The sequence below is a fragment of the Leuresthes tenuis genome, unplaced genomic scaffold (genome assembly GCF_036924035.1).
Source record: "Leuresthes tenuis unplaced genomic scaffold, fLeuTen1.0.hap1 SCAF_3, whole genome shotgun sequence".
Taxonomy (NCBI): domain Eukaryota; kingdom Metazoa; phylum Chordata; class Actinopteri; order Atheriniformes; family Atherinopsidae; genus Leuresthes; species Leuresthes tenuis.
In genome coordinates this window covers 1,926,809-1,942,218 of record NW_027325357.1, presented here as the reverse complement: position 1 = coordinate 1,942,218, position 15,410 = coordinate 1,926,809, and the positions used below count along the sequence as shown (strand labels likewise).

General features: G+C 48.1%; 2 protein-coding genes across 2 annotated transcripts; one reads left to right on the top strand and one right to left on the bottom strand.

The window, feature by feature from the left end:
- The first annotated feature begins 365 nt into the window (after positions 1 to 365).
- ppp1r15b (protein phosphatase 1, regulatory subunit 15B) lies at positions 366 to 6,621 on the top strand. Its single transcript, XM_072381374.1, has 2 exons — positions 366 to 2,697; positions 3,862 to 6,621. The coding sequence occupies exons 1-2, from the start codon at positions 970 to 972 to the stop codon at positions 4,063 to 4,065; spliced, it is 1,932 nt and encodes a 643-aa protein (XP_072237475.1). The 5' UTR covers positions 366 to 969; the 3' UTR covers positions 4,066 to 6,621.
- Positions 6,622 to 8,966: 2,345 nt separating this feature from the next.
- LOC140302859 (achaete-scute homolog 5-like) lies at positions 8,967 to 10,263 on the bottom strand. Its single transcript, XM_072381375.1, has one exon. It carries the CDS (start codon positions 9,786 to 9,788, stop codon positions 9,261 to 9,263), a length of 528 nt encoding a protein of 175 aa, XP_072237476.1. The 5' UTR covers positions 9,789 to 10,263; the 3' UTR covers positions 8,967 to 9,260.
- Between the last annotated feature and the right edge of the window lie 5,147 nt (positions 10,264 to 15,410).

The window sequence follows — 15,410 nt, the reverse complement described above, 5'->3', positions numbered from 1 at the left end:
CAGGTCAGCAGATGATCTGTTCCCTGAACATGTTTACAGACCTCTGGTTCCTATCAGGTCCGGACCCTGAGGCTGCTTCTGATCAGCCTGCTCCTAACCAAGTCTGTGGGAGTCTCGCGCTGATTAACACGTGGCAGCACCGCACACCTTGGACACCCTGCTTATGTAACAGAGCAGAAAGAACAAACCGCGCCGCTGCTGCCGCTGCTGCCGCTGCTGCCGCGCGGCATTGCGCGCCGCCCCTCTCTGCCGCGCGGCACTGTGCGCCGCTCCTCTCTGCCGCGCGGCACTGCGCGCCGCCCTTCTCTGCCGCTGCTGCCGCGCGGCACTGCGCGTCGCCCCTCTCTGCCGCTTACCGGAAAAGGAAAAAGCTCGTTGATGACGGACTCTGGACTTTCTGATGAAATCTCACACGGGAGCGACGCCGCGGCAGAAAATCTTTCTGTGTTAAATACCGAGCAGTATTACCGACAAGAGGAGAGAACACCCACCGATAAATGCTAAGGAGCTGGTTTAAGGTCGAATATTTGAATCTGCCGTCGCCCGGGTTAACTAACCGTCCTCTCGCTGCTAAGCTAAACTAAGCTAAGCTAAGCTAAGGTGCTACCGAGCCGCAGCTCCCGAGCCGGAGGAGCCTCCAGCCGCCGCCTCTTCACGGAGATTAAACCCAGACAGAATGGCTTGTTTCGCCGCTTCAGACCGGGACCTGTCCAGCGTCTGCCCGTCTCTGTACCCCAGCTTTAGCACCAAGGTCTCCACACGAAAGAAGTCCAACCACCACTCTCAGGGTAACGCTAACGGCGCCGGGTTTATGGAAGATATTTCCTGGGTTCCGTCTGGCTGTGGTTATCGGTATGTGTGCTAAAACGCACTCGGTGCGTGTTGTTGTTGGGCCGGGCTGTGGTGGTTCGACAGCTGTCAGATTAGCAGCTAAACTGCGAACAGAACTTTGCACTTTAAATTGAGACAATGTTCAGAAACATGAACAGTGACAGACGTTTTCCCGGCGGGCAGAGCTCACCCTCTTCGGCCGGGCCCGGAGTCGTTTCGGTCGGTCTGGACAGCCGGGACAGCTCGTGGATCGGCCTGCTGTCTAGGCCCGCGGTGTCGCTGTTGCACAAGCTTTTCCCGGGATGGCTCCGCAGCCCGGCTCTGTCCGAGGCCGGACCCGGCTGGTTCAGAACCAGCTTTGTAAACGAAGAAAGCGACTTTTTAAGACAGTTGGATGACATGATGCCGCTCGCGCAGCACGCGCCCCCTCACCTGAACTACCTGCAGTATCAGCACGATGCAGCGGGCGGCCAGCTGGAGCCGGAAGCCGGCGGCTCTCTGCCCTGGTTCACCGCGGAGTCTCTGCGGGAAATGGGGCTCCAGAGCGCCACAGAGATGGACTTAAACCTCTGCCAGCAGACCCAGTTCGGATATTTCTCTTCTGTCCGGACTTTTTTAAATCAGGTTCTGTTGAGCTCTCAGGAAATGAAGCCCGTTGGAGGGAAGGGCTGGGTGCCAGAGACTGTACGAAGCAGGCCGCGGTGGGGCAGCTTCCTGGGTGGGGAGGAGAGCTCTCAGAGGGGGCAGCGGTCAGAGGAAACGGGCCGGCTTTGTCCTCCATCAGCTGAAACAAAGGCCCGGGGGGCTGTGTTTGTCTCCCCGGGCTGCAGAGCGTCGACGCTGGGAGAAAACGCTGGACCCTCTGACCACAAAGAGGAGCCGGCCAACAAAGGAGGCCCTCACACAGTCCAGAACGCAGAGCGGTCCACGCCTCCCACCCCTGACCAGGACCATGGTTACTCCAGCCTGGAGGAGGAGCAGGCCCAGAGGAGCCGCCTGCACGAGGTGAGGCCCCCAAGCAAGGAGCCGCAGCAGGCGGACACACCTGAGAGCGCCGCTGGGATGGATGTGGAGGAGGAAGAGGAGGCACAGGAAGAAGAGGAGGCAGAGCTCGCTGCGCCCCGCTGTCAGAACAGAGCCATCGCCTTCATTATGGGCTGCCCCTGCAGCGATGATGACGACAGCGGGCAGTCAGACCGCGAATCCTCTGACGACGACGATGGCTTCGATAGCGATGGCTCATCTGACCTGTCCGACTCCACGGATGAAGATGAGGACGAGGCGTCAGACTCGGACAGCGAGCCCGACTCGGACAGCGAGCCCGACTCGGAGTCGGAGCGTCTCTGGAGCTCTTTGTGCCAAACCACAGACCCCTACAACCCCCGAAACTTCACCGCCCGCCTGCACACGGGCTGCACCGGGCCCCGGGCCATCCCGGCCTCCACTCCCCCCTCCTCCACCCAGTCCACTCCTGCCTCTTCTCCTGACCTCGTATCCATGGCGGCGTCCCCTTCCCTCCCCTCCTCCCTCCCTCCCTCCGGTCAGGACTCGTGGGACGATTCGGCGTCGGCCAGCGAGGTGGATGAAGCTGAGAGCCTCCGCCTGCTGAGCTCATTCAGCTGCTCCGCCGACCCCTACAGCCCCTTTAACTTCCAGGCTCCGCTCAGGAGTCGAGGGCCCATTGGGCCCCCTCCCAGAGCCAAAGACAGAGCCAAGACGACATCCCAGACTCCCCTTCAGCCTCCTCTACCTGCTGCAGCGTCTCCAGCTGAGTGCAGGAGGCAGGAGGCGGAGGACAGGCTGGACAGCGGCTTCTCGGAGCTCTGTACCTCCACCCCGGCACAGAGCTGCCGGAGGTCCAAAAAGGTCAGTTTGTTCTCCTTTCTGCTTCACTTCAGCCTTTAGCAGGTTCTGACCACGGCCAGAACGCCTGAGAGCATCCGGTCCTGTCGGAGAACAGGTCCAAAGTCTGTTAGTGTGAGTGTTTCAGGGTATGGATCAGCTGGTAGAACCACAGGTGATCAGAGGGGAAGTGTAGCCAGAGTTGGTGAAACTTATTGGAGTCCCAACGGGTCGGGTTTATTTTCAGCTGCAGCTCAGATTAAAACGCAGAGCACAGCAGAACCTGAGACCAGATGACGGGTTCAGATGGTGTCACACAGACAAACACAGCTTTACTTTGAAGTGGGTTGAGATGAAGAACAGAAGTTTTCTAAGTCCAGAGAAGCTCAGTTTTTCTCCAGAGCAGCTTTAGGACTTCAGAGGTTAAAGTTTCTGTCGGGTAGAACAAAACTGGGCCCACTGGGATCATGTTGTTGTTGTTTACTGTGAACCTGAAGCTACAGCTGTTCTGGAGTTTGAGCCTCTCGTGTTTCTGCACAAAGTGGACCCACAGCAGAGACTGGGTTCTGGTTCTGTTCAGGTCAGAGAGGCTGATTTCAGCTTAATAATGACCAAAGTTTCCAAATAAAGACACAAAATCCAGCCTGAATTCATGATACTTTATTGGTCAGAACAAGAAACTACAGAAGACAGGAAAGATTAGAGAAGAGTGTCTAAAACATTGAGTTTAGGTGATTTATTGATCCATGGATCAAAGTCTACATCAACCTGCAGGATATTCATCTTATCTGATGCAGTCTTCCTTATCAGAGTGAAGCCACGCCCTCCTCTGCCTCTGATTGGTTCATTTGTTATCTGTTGATATTATCTGATTGGTCAAATCAAACATATCTGAGCCAATCACAGGCAGAGTGGGCGGGTCTTATTCTAAATGATTCATATCACAGCAGACAGCAGGTTTCACTGAAGCTCACAGTGAAATTTAACAAGAGGAAGAGAAACTTTTCTAAAATAACTCGGTAGGGAAATCTGGTTTATTCAGAAAAGACGAGAATTACTGAGAGAAGCTCAGTCTGGATTTTTCTAACCCAGGAAAAGTCTCGTTCTGGAAATCAGACTGAAAATAAAAAACATTTGTTAAAGAAATCATGTGGACTAAAATCACCGCGTCTCGACTCCTCCTCTCAGGTCCGATTCTGTGATGACGTGGAGGAGTTTTTCGCCAGCTGTGGGGAGGAAGAGGAGGACCGACGGGGCCCCTGGGAGGAGCTGGCCCGGGACCGCTGCCGGTTCCTGCGGCGCTGCCAGGAGGTGGAGCAGAGCATCGGGTACTGTCTGCAGCCTCAGCACCGCCGTGTGGTGTACCGCCGGCTCGCTGTGCAGGATGCCTGAGCACGGACTGAGAGCTGGTTCTGGATTAAGGGCAGCTGTGAGTCCTTTGTGGTCAGTTTATTCGTGACCCGAGAGACAGGTACAGGCTCACCTGTCCACACCTCTGACATCCACACCTGTCTATGAACCGGAAGTCTTCGGTTTGTGAACCGGAAGTCTTCGGTTTGTGAACCGGAAGTCTTCCCGTTGGTGAACCGGAACTGTTCCCGTTGGTGAACCGGAACTGTTCCCGTTTGAGAACCGGAACTCTTCCCGTTGGTGAACCGGAACTGTTCCCGTTTGAGAACCGGAACTCTTCCCGTTGGTGAACCGGAACTCTTCCCGTTTGAGAACCGGAACTGTTCCCGTTTGAGAACCGGAACTGTTCCCGTTGGTGAACCGGAACTGTTCCCGTTCGAGAACCGGAACTGTTCCCGTTCGTGAACCGGAACTGTTCCCGTTCGTGAACCGGAACTGTTCCCGTTCGTGAACCGGAACTCTTCCCGTTCGAGAACCGGAACTGTTCCCGTTCGTGAACCGGAACTCTTCCCGTTGGTGAACCGGAACTGTTCCCGTTCGAGAACCGGAACTGTTCCCGTTCGTGAACCGGAACTGTTCCCGTTCGTGAACCGGAACTGTTCCCGTTCGTGAACCGGAACTGTTCCCGTTGGTGAACCGGAACTCTTCCCGTTGGTGAACCGGAACTGTTCCCGTTGGTGAACCGGAACTCTTCCCGTTTGAGAACCGGAACTGTTCCCGTTTGAGAACCGGAACTGTTCCCGTTGGTGAACCGGAACTCTTCCCGTTGGTGAACCGGAACTCTTCCCGTTGGTGAACCGGAACTGTTCCCGTTGGTGAACCGGAACTCTTCCCGTTGGTGAACCGGAACTCTTCCCGTTGGTGAACCGGAACTGTTCCCGTTGGTGAACCGGAACTCTTCCCGTTTGAGAACCGGAACTGTTCCCGTTTGAGAACCGGAACTGTTCCCGTTTGAGAACCGGAACTGTTCCCGTTGGTGAACCGGAACTGTTCCCGTTGGTGAACCGGAACTCTTCCCGTTGGTGAACCGGAACTGTTCCCGTTGGTGAACCGGAACTCTTCCCGTTGGTGAACCGGAACTGTTCCCGTTCGAGAACCGGAACTCTTCCCGTTGGTGAACCGGAACTGTTCCCGTTCGAGAACCGGAACTCTTCCCGTTGGTGAACCGGAACTGTTCCCGTTCGTGAACCGGAACTCTTCCCGTTCCTGAACCGGAACTCTTCAGTTCGTGAACCGGAACTCTTCAGTTCGTGAACCGGAACTCTTCCCGTTTTCTTTGAAGAGTCTGAGTGAAGTTTTCATTAAAAATTGGCTGAAGTGGGACTCCTGAAACAAATGACTGGGTCCAGTTTGCTGTGCTGGTGTGAGTTCGTCCATTAAAGCCAAAGAGAGGATGTGAGCGTTGAGGAGACTAATGATGATCAGTCAGTATTCTGCTGCAGATCGGTCCGATCAGAACCACTGTGATGTTAAATGGACCGGCTGCTCGGACTGCAGCAGTGTGTGTTGGACCTTCTCAGCCACCGTACTTAACCACCAACTCTGAGGGGCAGGTGTTTTACACCTGAAGGTTGAAATCTTCCCGCTGAGGGTCCAGGTTCCTGAGAGCAGATCAATACTTTCTGATTTCGGTTTCATTTTAGCAGAAAATATTCGGAAACTGAACGGTGCTCGTGTGTCGGATTGGAGGAAACAGGGAAATTAATTTGATGTCCACAGAATTTCTCTGTGGTCACTCTCTAAATAAAGCTGATATCAGAAAGTATTGATCTGCTCTGAATACATGGGGCACAGTTAAAAAGCAGCAGCAGATCAATGAGCTCCTGATCAGTTTCTGCCCGCCAATGTGTGATCAATCAGCTCAGAGCTTAAAGGGAAGTTCTTCAGAGCACACTCAGTTTGGGGAAGCTAACGGAGAGCTAGCAGGAAGCTAACGGAGAGCTAGCAGGAAGCTAACGGAGAGCTAGCAGGAAGCTAACGGGGAGCTAGCAGGAAACTAACGGGGAGCTAGCAGGAAACTAACGGGGAGCTAGCAGGAAGCTAACGGGAAGCTAACAGCTACTCAGAGTTGGAACGACCATATTCTTCAGACAAATGACATCATCAGAATTGATATTAGCTGGATTGCTCAGCTCCCCGTCTGATCCTCCAAACTGAGTGCGCTCTGAAATTCTGGATCCCTGTTATTGATCAGTGATTGGCTGATAGTTTGCAGACTCAGATCTCTAATAAAAACCAAAGTGGGTTTGTTAGAACTCTAAAAGGTGTGAGAAACATAACAAAAAAAACTAATCAATGAGATGATCAGTGTTTCAGTGACTGGATGATGAAGAGGAGGGAGGAAGAAGGCTGGAGGCAGTTCACAGTTGGACTCTGAGGTTTGTGGGACTGATCCGAGACTCCAGAACCTTTGGTGGTGTTTTAATCTAAAGAAGCATTTTATTTTTCTAACTCATCGTCTGATTGGTGGTCACCTGCTCTGCTTCTCCTCCCCACAGACTAATGATGATCTAATAAAATCAGAATCTGATGATCACACACTGCATCCCTGTTTTTATTCCCCCCCCCCAAATAAAACCGTCCCAGGAGCACAGAATCATCTGCAAAGTTCCTGAAGCATCGTGAACCGACTCTGTTTTCCACAGGTTTGAGTCATTTAAAGGGAAAGCAGGACCCTGCTGGTTTATTCTGAGAGAATATCTTTATTTCTGTGTTTCTTCTCAGAGATGCTCTGAATTTATCTGAATGAGGATCAGCAGCTTGGTTCTGATGAGAAGAAGCAGGAATGTTGCTCAGTGTGGATGGAAGCAGAGGAAGAAACTCCCTGAATAATCAGGATAAATGATCTGAATATTGATCAAAGTCGTGTTAATGATGGTTTTGATCATAATGGTGCAGCCCTGGTAATGTTGAAGCCGTCTCATGTTTCTTCCATATGTTGCCTTGTTGTCAGGAGCGACCACGACCCGTCTTTAGCCTCCACGCCTCTGTATTCTTTATGTTCGGGTATAAAATGCTTCGGCCCGGGAAACGGAGTGAATCTGACGGTAAGATGGAGCTTTAAAGTGTTTGACCGATAAGAAAATACGCAGAAGATCGGTGAGTAAACATGGCGTTACTAATGTTTTTACTTCAGATGTTTAGAAACGCACCCGCTGTGTTTTATAACCTGATTCTTTGGGGAACGAAGCACAAATTAAGTGATTTAAAGTTCAGACTTTCCTCCTCTGGACCCCTCGGATGTCTCAGGCTCTGCTTGCTGCCTCTTTAAGCTGCAGGTTTGGCTGAACTAAAGGTCCACTGAACCCCCGATATCCACGTCCTCGAAGGCCGTTTCCCTGCTTCAACACCTGATTCAGATCGATGCCTCGTTAACAGGCTTGTGCAGAATTGAACAATCTTTTGTTAAATCCATGTAATCTGAAGCAGGGAAACATCTCAAACCTGCAGGACAGCGGCCCTCGAGGACCGGATTCAGGTTTCTCTGATCTAGCAACCAAACGTTGAATTTAACGACCCACCTGAGCTGCTTTTTGAGCTGAGAAACATTCTCAAGTCTGTTTTCTGCTGCTCCAATTAAATTTTTTGTCGTTTCTTCCAAAGCTTTCTTTCTTACATGCATTTCTTATTTAAACTGTTTTTTTCTGACCTTTTTGAAGCGTTTGAAAAGCAAACATTGACCCGTTTACCAGCCTCTCCCTGCTTCTCACTGCTGTTTCCAACTGGGTTTGGTAACATTTAGGCCCAGTCAGAACCTTTTTACTCAAGAGAACACAGAGAAAAACCTTCTGAACAAACTTTAGCACAGACAGAAACCTCATATCACTGAACTACTGACATAAATAGACCTAATGTTGTGGCTGAATATTCGATTGGAGTCGGTTCTGAGAGCAGCAGAACGACCGCTGATTGGCGCCCTGTTGCAACGTAACAATGAATGAAAATATTAAAGGTGACATTTTGTGTAAAAATCCCTTCTTCCTGTTCCTGGGGGCATAAATCAGGGTGTCTGAAGTCACCACAAAATGTAAAACTGGTATTTTTTAATTCTCCGTTGTTTGAAGGCTCCTAACGAGCTGATTTTCATTTCTAAAGTTGGCTCCGCCTCCTCTGCTAAGCCCCGCCCACTCACATCCACCCTGCTGGACGGATGAAGCCAGCTTCTGGTGGAAATGTTCTGCTGTCAGCTGCACTGAGGAGCATGCATCTTCCATCCAGCAGCAGCCTCGGAGGATATAAGAGCCCAGTGGATAAACTATATCTGAGGCTAATGTTCCAGCAGAGTTAGCTAAAGACTGTCACCATGCAGTGATGTCATCAGTGATGTCACCACATGCAAATTAGGTGATTAAACTTTGGGTCACACTCAGTATTTTTCCCATTTTCAGTTTCCCTTTATCGCTGATCATTTTGTGATCAGTTTGTGATCCGTGTTTCATAACCAGTTCATCCCATCCAGGAAGGGGCGGAGCCTATCCCAGCAACCATCAGAAGGTGGGTCTCACCTGTACAGGTCACCTGTCAGACAACCATGTACGCTCGCACTCCCCCGGTTAATTTAAAATATTTATTTTGATACATTTCAGAAATATTGTTGACAACGTTTTGAGTTTTAAGTCCAAATTATTATTTTGTACATTTTATTTCATACATTTAGTTTGTTTTTCTGTATAAAACTTTAGTGATTTTATTCTGAAGCTTTGATTGTTTAATTTGCACGTTTTATTTTAGCCTCTGCTCTACACACCAAACACTAAGTGGGAATAGAAGTTTGAGTTCACATCTGAACACGCTGTCGTGTTTTTAGAGGAGTTAGAGTCTAACGAAGTGGAGTCAGCAGCTGAGAACAAACAATCTAAAATATGACAAATTAAATGAAATAAAACATGGAAACAAGAAAAATGTGTGAATAAAAGTATGTCTTCTCCCTCTGTGGCACCTCCGGGGTTCCATAGGAGGACGTCCGGACTGGGGCGGAGCATCGGCAGGAGGCGGGGCATCAGCAGGAGGCGGGGCATCAGCAGGAGGCGGAGCATCGACAGGAGGCGGAGTCCATACTGTCCTCTTTTACCGCAGCGGCGCTTCGGACGCCATCGTTCATCCAGTTACTTTATTGTTCATGATTCCTCGTTCTTGAAAACATCGTAAGAGGAAGTGAGCTCTCGTTGGACTGATGTTCAACACGTGAACGCCTCCAACTCTCTGCAGTCCGCACCAGGTGACGTGGTCCCAGGAGACTCCGCCCCTCTGTGCCTGCCGTCCTCGGGCTCCACCAGGCCCTGCAGGTATTTGATGTACCTGATGGCGGCCCTCAGCGTCTCCACCTTGCTGAGCCGCTTGTCGGCGCTCTGACCCGGCAGGTGGTCCCTCAGCTTGGCGTAGCCCTGGTTCACGCACTTCACCCGCTGACGCTCGCGCTCGTTCCTCTTCTGGATGAACGCTGGCTCAAACGGACACTCGTAGACGCTGAAGTGTCCGTGGTGGTGGAAGGGGGCCAGGTAGGGCAGGAGCCCTGGGCCACCGTGGCCCCTCAGAGGGCCCTTGTAGAAGCTGAGGCTGGCGGGTTCCATGCTGGGGGGGTAGAAGAGGAAGGGGACGGAGCCGGGCCGAGAGTCCGAGTGCTGGGAGACGCCGTGACCCTCGCAGAGCCCAGCAGAGGGAGGCACGCCGAAGCGATCCAGGAGCGAGAAGGTGGAGCTCATCATGTGATCCAGACTGACCAATGAGAGAGGAGGGTGCCTGGGCCGATCACAGGCTTCTCATGATGCAGTGTTGACACCTGCTCACCTGTGAAGACACCAGGAAACAGGTGAGAGACATTCACTGAGCCATGTGAGCGCCTTCCAACCTGAGGGACCCGCCCACAACCCGAGGGACCCGCCCACAACCCGAGGGACCCGCCCACAACCAGAGGAACCCGCCCACAACCAGAGGGACCCGCCCACAGTCTGAGGGGCCCGCCCACAACCCGAGGGACCCGCCCACAACCCGAGGGACCCGCCCACAGTCTGAGGGACCCGCCCACAACCCGAGGGACCCGCCCACAGTCTGAGGGAGCCGCCCACAACCCGAGGGACCCGTCCACAGTCTGAGGGACCCGCCCACAGTCTGAGGGACCCGCCCACAGTCTGAGGGACCCGCCCACAACCCGAGGGACCCGCCCACAGTCTGAGGGACCCGCCCACAGTCTGACCAGCTGATTCAGAATAAAAGAAGAAGTGATGGAAACATGCAGAAGTCTTTCGGAATCATTCATATTTACAACCTAAAACAGTTGATTCGTACGTAGAAACAGTCGCAGGACGCCGTGTTTGTGCGTTTAGCGGAGGGGGCGGGACTAAACGGTCAGAAATCTAACATAACGATCATTTGATGCCGTCAGATTTGATCCGTTTCTCTGACTTTAACCAGCACCAGTTACATGACGGCGCTCTGATTTGACCGCAGTCCAACCTTCGCATCCAGTTGTTCGTTGTTAACCCAAAAGTATGGAATCACATTTGTGCCAAAAAGCTCAAACAAAAATGAAGAATTTAAGAAAAACTTACTAAAGCAAAAAAAAAAAGTAAAACTTGTGATTTGAAAGCAAATATTTAGTGTAATTGTGTAAAGTTTTAATCCTTCACTGGTTTAACACACACTTTTGTTGCTTCATTCTGGAGAGGAGACAGATGTGACAGATGTTGAGCCTACTGAGCTGCTGTTCCTCCTCCTAACTGATGATTTCTGGACTGAGAACAGATGAAACTAACAGATATGAACACCAGTTCTCTGCCACTCAAACACTGAAGAATCAGCATCTGATTAAAGACATTTTACTGATTCTTCCTGACGTTCATTTTACTGATTTTCTGTCGTTTTTATGTGGATAAAATGACAGAAAAACAGCAAAAAGATCAGAAGTTGGAGCAGCTTTGTTCATAGTTGTGTTCATGGACTCAGAAAAGGATCAAAAAGGGAAAAATAAAATAACATAAGAATCCAATGTTCACCAAAAGCTGTGGAATCCAAGCTGTTACCACGCAGTGATGTCATCAGTGATGTCACCACATGCAAATTAGGTGATTAAATGTACTTCCTTCATGAACTTTGGGTCACACTCAGTGTTTTTCCCTTCTACAGTTTCTGTTGATCTCTGATGGTTTTTAAGCTGCAGCCTGTTGAAATGTGGTTGTCCGAATAATGTTTCTTTAAATAAAGGTTAAAGGTTAAAGGTTAGATTTAGGCTGCAGTCGGTTTGAGATGTTCAGTGACGCTCTGTTCCTCTGTGGAGCTAAAAAACTGAAAATGGTGTCTGTGGACAACAATCAATACATTTAGTTTGAGTTTTTAACCCTGAAATGTCAAAGAAAACAGCTTCAGGAAAACATTCTTTGACAATTTGACCCGAAGACTAAAAGCCACACTTGAGCTGTGCAGATGTTCTCATTTTATCATCAGGACACCGAAGAAAATGATGTCAGGAATGATGTTTTACTTCAAACAAGCTAAACACGTTAACCAGAGATTAAATAACAGCAGACAGACACTAAAGTTTGTAAAACTTTATCCAATTTAGTGATTGACAAGTCTTTAATCTGAGTGGAAAATACTAATCAGTACAGAGTCGAATCAATACTGAGTCAGATCAGTAAAGAGTCAGATCAATTCAGAGTCAGATCAATACAGAGTCAGATCAATTCAGAGTCAGATCAATTCAGAGTCAGATCAATACAGAGTCAGATCAATTCAGAGTCAGATCAATTCAGAGTCAGATCAGTAAAGAGTCAGATCAATTCAGAGTCAGATCAGTAAAGAGTCAGATCAATTCAGAGTCAGCTCAATACAGAGTCAAATCAGTAAAGAGTCAGATCAATATTGAGTCAGATCAGTAAAGACTCAATCCAAACAGAGTCGGATCAATACAGAGTCAGATCAATACAGAGTCCGATCAATACTGAGTCAGATCAGTAAAGACTCAAATCCAAACAGTCAGTAAAGAGTCGGATCAATATAGAGTCAAATCAGTGCTGAGTCAGATCAATATAGAGTCAGATCAGTAAAGACTCAGATCCCAACAGAGTCAGATCAGTAAAGAGTCAGATCAATTCAGAGTCAGATCAATACAGAGTCAGATCAATTCAGAGTCAGATCAATTCAGAGTCAGATCAGTAAAGAGTCAGATCAATATTGAGTCAGATCAGTAAAGACTCAATCCAAACAGAGTCGGATCAATACAGAGTCAGATCAATACAGAGTCCGATCAATACTGAGTCAGATCAGTAAAGACTCAAATCCAAACAGTCAGTAAAGAGTCGGATCAATATAGAGTCAAATCAGTAAAGACTCAGATCCCAACAGAGTCAGATCAGTAAAGAATCAGATCAATACTGAGCTGTGAATCAGTGACAGTTGGATGATTTCTGGTCTCAGATTTCCGCAGAAGAAGAACTAAATAAAACAGAAACCTACAGATTCTCAGAGGATCTTTGTCTCACCTTCAGAAGCAGCTGCAGCGTTCCTTCCTCGCGCTTCTCTGGATCTCTGACTGCAGGATGGAAAGCTTGGGATTTACCTGCTGAGGCTCCGCCCCCTCAGGTGTGGCGCAGGTCACCAGGTAAAGACTCGGGATGTGAAACCGCAGATTCTCAGAGCTTTTTACCCGATGGAACACTTCCAGCTCTGATCCCTCGTTTAGTTTAAGTCAGAAAACGTCCTCCGGTGTAATTCGGAGCCTTTATCCCGGTGTTCCCGGCGCTCCGGGTGCAGCTCGGCTCGGCTCGGCTCGGCTCGGCTCAGCTCGGCTCGTGTTCAGATCAAAGAGCGCTGACGGACAGAAATGAGTGTTTGCAGTTTCCTCCTCCTAAATCCTGTGCTTCCAGATGAAAGGCATCAGCGCCACACGCCCTTCCTGTCAGCCTCTCATCACACGTCTCCTCGCACCGCACGCGCTGATGACTGTTTACACGCGCACACACCTGGAACCCAGAGCTCACCTGTGATGAGCACAACCTTCTGCTCTGATTCACGCCCTGAGTTCAGTTCTCAGGCAGGAGGTCGAAGTTTCCTCCGAGCTGGATTCTTCTGACCCGTCTGAGCGACCTGAGGCAGAACCTGTGACCCGGTTTGTGGTTCTGCTCATCGGCTGAGACTCCAGCCATCAGAGCCTGGAAGCAGCTGGAGTCAGAACCGGGCCCCACCGTGAGGCTAACGCGCGAACAGCTCCCTAAAGTGGACTGAAATGCACAGAAATCGGTTCAGTCCAACCCGAAATGTCCGCTGCTGTCTGTCAGGACCAATCAGCTTCATTCGTTACATTATAATTATTACATTTTTATGTAATAATACACTTTTATTATTATAAAAGTTTGATTATCATTAAATATCTTATTTGGGTCAAACTAATGACATTTTATTTTTATTTCTCATTGTGTAAACGCACCAAGTTAAATACAATGAAATTAATAATAGTAATAAATATATTAATATATAATATAATAATACAATAAAATATATTAGTATATAATATAATAATAAAATAAAATATATTAATATATTATATAATAATAAAATATATTAATATATAATACGATAAAATATATTAATATATAATATAATAATACAATAAAATATATTAGTATATAATATAATAATAAAATAAAATATATTAATATATTATATAATAATAAAATATATTAATATATAACACGATAAAATATGTTAATATATAATATAGTAATAAAATAAAATATATTAGTATATAATATAATAATAAAATTTAAAAATAAATAAATAAAACTTTTGATCAAATAAACACTTAAATGATAAGCTTGTAAAACCAACTGAAACTCTAACTTTAAATGATATTATGAAAGAATGTCTTTGCTTTAAGCTCCCTGGTGGGATAAAAACGGTTGTTTTAGCTTTTATTGATCAAAAACTTGTGCCTGAAGGCAGCAGTTCAGACAGATGATGTCCAGGGTTCTGAGATCCTCCGGGGAGGCAGATTGTGGTGATTTTTGGGTCACGGTGTCGACCCTGCGGAGCTCCTTTCTGCCTCAGAAACGGTGAGTTTGCTCTCTGTGGAGCGGTGGCAGAAGGTCAGTGATCCTGAGGTGGTGTTCCAGCTCAGGTCATCCTGAATGTTGACCCCCACAAACCAGAACTCCGCTCGGTTCCCTCTGAGGATCAGGAGCTGAACGTCCGTTTTCTTCCTTCTGAGGTCAAATATCAGCTCCTTAGTCTTAAAGACCAGGTTTTTCACCAGAGGGGGGCAGTATAGGCTGAGTTAGTAGCTGTAATTCAGCAGAAGAAGTAGTTATCCGAACAGGAAACGGTCTGCCGGAGGAGGGAAAAACAACAACTGAGGTGGACATCCAGAGGAAGATGGAATTTTCTAATCTCTGCTCAACATTTCCCATTTATGCCGAACAAACACATCTTTTTAGTATCCTAATATCCTGACATTTCTTTGTAGTTCAACACGAGCTCCAGCCGAGTCTGAAGGAAGCTGTCAGAACGACATCAACACGAGAAAGAGGAGAAGGTGGGAACCTCTGAGGTATGTTTAATGATTCTTTCTCAGGTAGAAAATTACAGTTAAAACTAACCAAAAGGATCTTTTAAAAATGAGCTGCTTTCACAGCACGTTTAAAACCAGCAAAGTTCATGCTGTGGGAGCTAAATGCAAAAAGATTAAACACAAAAACAAACTAATCCAACAGAACTGACCAAGAACAGGTTAAAGCAAAGATAAACGACTTCAGAATAAGTTAAAAAGGCGAGTTTTCAGTGCAGAAACAACCCAAACCTGAAACCCACTCTGGTTTTATAGTTTATTCTCTGCTTCCTTCAGGCTTGCTGCTCCTGAATGTGTGACCTGGAAGATATGAACGCATTAAAGAGCAGGTTCATGCTGCAGGTGTCATGCTGCAGGTGTGTTTGCACTGAAGACACCGCTTTAATCTCTGCGGCCTCCAGCCTCTCACTGAGGAACAGATCTGCCTAACATCCCAGTTTCTGCTACTCGTTTCCTCACAAACTGGAAGAAAAGGGACTTTTTAAATGACCAAACTGAAGGAATGTTTACAACTTTCTGCAGAAACTTCCTCTTTGATTCGGTGAAACATTGAAATGTACAAAGCTGCCGTCATTTAATTTAAAAAAAGAAGGAAAAATTCATAGTTTGTCTATTTTAAACCAAAATGATGATCCAGTCAGATCTCTGGGAATCGAGATCCCTGTATCTGAGTTCATTAAAGATCTCAGTTCATCCCCATAAATCCTCATTTTTCCACAAAAATCTGCCTCCTCTTGATGTAATCTAGCAGGTAAAGGATGTGAATATG

Excerpts from the sequence above, each read along its gene's own strand:
- ppp1r15b (XM_072381374.1), top strand. The coding sequence starts at position 970 with ATGTTCAGAAACATGAACAGTGACAGACGTTTTCCCGGCGGGCAGAGC. Across the intron at positions 2,698-3,861 it reads GCTGCCGGAGGTCCAAAAAG|GTCCGATTCTGTGATGACGT; the intron begins GTCAGTTTGTTC and ends TCCTCCTCTCAG.
- LOC140302859 (XM_072381375.1), bottom strand. The coding sequence starts at position 9,788 with ATGATGAGCTCCACCTTCTCGCTCCTGGATCGCTTCGGCGTGCCTCCC.